General features: G+C 49.0%; 1 protein-coding gene across 1 annotated transcript; it reads left to right on the top strand.

Moving 5' to 3' along the window:
* Window positions 1–1,445: 1,445 nt before the first annotated feature.
* Window positions 1,446–2,402, top strand: LOC139178380 (myeloid-associated differentiation marker-like). Its single transcript, XM_070776003.1, has one exon. The coding sequence runs from the start codon at window positions 1,461–1,463 to the stop codon at window positions 2,400–2,402; it is 942 nt and encodes a 313-aa protein (XP_070632104.1). The 5' UTR covers window positions 1,446–1,460.
* The last annotated feature ends 1,574 nt before the right edge of the window (window positions 2,403–3,976 follow it).

Here is a 3,976-nt window from a genome sequence, read left to right as displayed (position 1 = left end):
TGAGATATCACACTCACTGGGGTCTGAAAGCACCTTGTAATCAGATACAGGAGTGTTTCTGCAACTGAACTTTGGAACATAAATTGTCTCATGTTTGTTCAGGTCAAAACTTGTTACCAAATGAGTTTTTTCAAAATTCTTTTTTCAACAAACACATGAAAAGATGCTCAACATCACTCATTATCAGAGAAATGCAAATCAAAACCACTATGAGGTACCATTTCATACCAGTCAGAATGGCTGCGATCCAAAAGTCTACAAGCAATAAATGCTGGAGAGGGTGTGGAGAAAAGGGAACCCTCTTACACTGTTGGTGGGAATGCAAACTAGTACAGCCACTATGGATAACAGTGTGGAGATTCCTTAAAAAACTGGAAATAGAACTGCCTTATGATCCAGCAATCCCACTGCTGGGCATACACACTGAGGAAACCAGAAGGGAAAGAGACACGTGTACCCCAATGTTCATAGCAGCACTGTTTATAATAGCCAGGACATGGAAGCAGATGAATGGATAAGAAGGCTGTGGCATGTATACACAATGGAGTATTACTCAGCCATTAAAAAGAATACATTTGAATCAGTTCTAATGAGGTGGATGAAACTGGAGCCTATTATACAGAGTGAAGTAAGCCAGAAAGAAAAACACCAATACAGTATACTAATGCATATATATGGAATTTAGAAAGATGGTAACAATAACCCTATGTACGAGACAGCAAAAGAGACACTGATGTATAGGTCAGTCTTATGGACTCTGTGGGAGAGGGAGAGGGTGGGGAGATTTGGGAGAATGGCATTGAAACATGTATAATATCATGTATGAAACGAGTCGCCAGTCCAGGTTCAATGCACGATACTGGATGCTTGGGGCTGGTGCACTGGGAGGACCCAGAGGGAGGGTATGGGGAGGGAGGAGGGTTCAGGATGGGGAACACAGGTATATATAATGGCGGGTTCATTTCGATATTTGGCAAAACTAATACAATATTGTAAAGTTTAAAAATAAAATAAAATTAAAAAAAAAATTCTTTTTTCAATTTTCATAGCCTTGAAGGGTTGGGATTGCAGATAAGGACCAGCCTAACTTCTGTCTCCATAGATAAAGGTACACAGATCAGAGAGATAAAATATTCATGGTTTGAGGCCAGACCAAACATGGCTATAAGATTTGGGATAAGACAAGTCTCCTGACAAGGCCAAGGCTGATGGGTGGGGAGAAACATTCTGGAGCGGCTGTGCTGTCAACCCGAGTGTCTGAGCCATTGGTTCCAACTCCGCAGATCCTGAGCCTCAGCCCTCACAGGGCCCTGAGCCTTTTCCAGGCGTCTTGACTCCAGAGCTGGATCTTTTTCTGGTGGGTGTCAGCATAGACCACTGCCGTATCGATGACCTAGGCCTGAACAATCATCAGGACCTCCACAGGATTGTCCTCAGGCCTGGGCTCTCTGACCATCATCATGGGCTACTTTCTCCGCCTGCTGCAGCTGCTCTCCACCTGCGTGGCCTTCTCCCTGGTGGCTGGTGCAAGCACTTTGCAGGTGGCTGCAGGTAACTGGTCCATATTTGTCTGGTGCTTCTGCTTCATCGTGACCCTCATCATCCTCATAGTCGAGTTGTGTGGACTTCAGTCTCGCCTCCACCTCTCCTGGGATGGCTTTCTCATCACCAGCGCCTCCTGTGCCACCTTCTTATGTCTCTCAGGCTCCATCGTCTTTGCCACTGCCTGTATCCAGTTGCTGCCTCACAGCCCCTTCGGTGACCACGCCATTGTGGTCACTGCCTTTTCCAGCCTTGCATCTGTGGCTTATGCCACTGAAGTGGTCTGGACCTGTGCCCGGTCTGGAGAGTTCTCCTGCTCTGTGCTCACCTTGCCAGGCCTGCTTCACAGGCTGGAGATCTTCGTGGCCTGTGTCATCTTCGCCTTCATCAGCAGCCCCCACCTGTACGTGCACCAGCCGGCCCTGGAGTGGTGCGTGGCTGTGTATTCCCTCTGCTTCCTCCTGTCAGCCGTGACCCTCCTGCTGAACTGGTACAACTGGGACAACAGGCTGCCCGTCCCCGTCCCCCTTGTGCATTTGGGGCTGACCCTGCTCTCCGCCCTCCTCTATGCCTCCGCTGTGGTCCTCTGGCCGCTCTACCAGTTCAACAGGGAGTTCGGCGGGCAGCCCCGGAGGTCCAGCGACGTGAGCTGCCGTGATAAGCTCAGCTCCTACGTGTGCACCTGGGACCAGCGACTGGCTGTGGCCGTCCTGACTGCCGTCAATCTGCTGGTTTACGTGGTGGACCTGGTGGACTTGGCCCGCCGCTGTTTTTATCAGCTTCTGAGGCTCTGCACCAGGCCCCCCGGTTCCCTCTTATTGTCAGTGGAGGCATCTTCACCAAGCTCAGTCATCCTCTGATGTCCTCTTCCTGGCTCCCTCTCTCCCTTCTCACATCCTTTCCCATTCATCTTGCTCTTTCCTGTTCCCTTCCCTCCTTCTTCTCTGTCTCCCTTCTGTCTCGTGTGCTTGCCCATAATTCTGTTTTGTCTCTTTCTTGTGTTGTTCCATCTTTTCTACATTTTCTGCTTTTTGGCCCTTTTCTGTTCTTCCTTGGTTTTCTCGTCTCCTGTGTCCTGACCACCTCTCCCCATTTTCCTTCTTCTGATCCATCAGGACCTGAGACTCCTTCCTCCTCTGCCCTCCCACCTCCTAAGGTGCTGACTCCACAGCACACAGCCCTCTGTGCAGCTGTTCACACCCTGGGCCTCTGGAGGCTCTGGTTGTCTGTCACCCTGGCTGTGTCTTAGTTGGTACAGATGTGTGGAGTGGGGTGAGTGTGGGTAGCTAGGAATTGGACCCCGTTTTTCCCAGTGGAGGGAGTTGTAGAGTATTATTGTTGTTCAGTGTCTCAATTGTATCCGACTCTTTGCGACCCCATGGCCTGCAGCACACCATGCTTCCCTGTCCTTCACCATCTCCTGGAGCTTGCTCAAATGCATGTCCATTAAGTCAGTGATGCCATCTAACCATCTCATCCCCTGTCACCCCCTTCTCCTGCCTTCAATCTTCCCCATCATCAGGGTCTATTCTAATGAGTCAGCTTGTTTTTAAGTTAAAACACAATCTCTGGAGGTCAATAATTCCCAGTGGGTGGGAGTCTTGAAGCAGAGACCTTGGGTCCCTGGGCCCCATCTGGTGCTCAGCCCCACCGGAGATTGGCTCCAGAGTTTTTGCAGGTTCACTAAACACCCACTGCCTAGAGGGCTTCTTAGAGGAAGTTGTGATGATTTCCATCCCAATAACTTTCTGGACATCGAAGTAGGAGCTGGCAGAGAACCCCAGGGTCTTGAAGACACCTGTCTGCAGTGTTGGTGAGGGGCAGCGATGTGGCCCTCCTGCCCCAGTGATCAAAACTGCAGGTCCTGCCTCTGCAGGGAGAAGAGCATGGCCCCTGCAGCCTTATGTGATGCTAGCCTCAGATTATTTTTTTCTTTCTTTGTCTATCTTCTGGTCAGGATGCCAAAAATTATTGGGTAACTTGTTCTTAAAGAGAAAGTTTCTTTTCAGAATTTCTTAGGCAGATGGTTTGGGGGTGGGGGTGGTTGCTGCTGCTTCCATTGCCAAAGGAATTGCATTGCTTGAGTGTGAGGTGACACGTGTGTGTGTTTCTGTGTACCTGTTGCTTTCTGCTGCTGCTTCCTGAGTTTCTGGAATCAGGTAAAATAAATATATAATTAAAAATTTTTTTCTAGATCGTTTTGTTTCCTTCAGCCCCTGCTGTCAATCATCAGGAAAAGCCTTGTACTTTTTCTCACACACATAATGTACTTTATAATCTCAGTATAAAGATAAAGAGCATCGTCCATGGCTCAGCAGTAAAGAATCCATGGGCAATGCAGGAGACAATGCAAGAGATGCCAGTTTGATCCTTGGGTAAGGTAGATCCCCTGGAGAGGGTATGGCCACCCACTCCAGTACACTTGCCTGGAAAA

This window comes from Bos indicus, chromosome 21 (assembly GCF_029378745.1).
Source record: "Bos indicus isolate NIAB-ARS_2022 breed Sahiwal x Tharparkar chromosome 21, NIAB-ARS_B.indTharparkar_mat_pri_1.0, whole genome shotgun sequence".
Taxonomy (NCBI): domain Eukaryota; kingdom Metazoa; phylum Chordata; class Mammalia; order Artiodactyla; family Bovidae; genus Bos; species Bos indicus.
The sequence above is the reverse complement of the archived record's forward strand: the minus strand, read 5'-3'. Positions and strand labels throughout refer to the sequence as shown.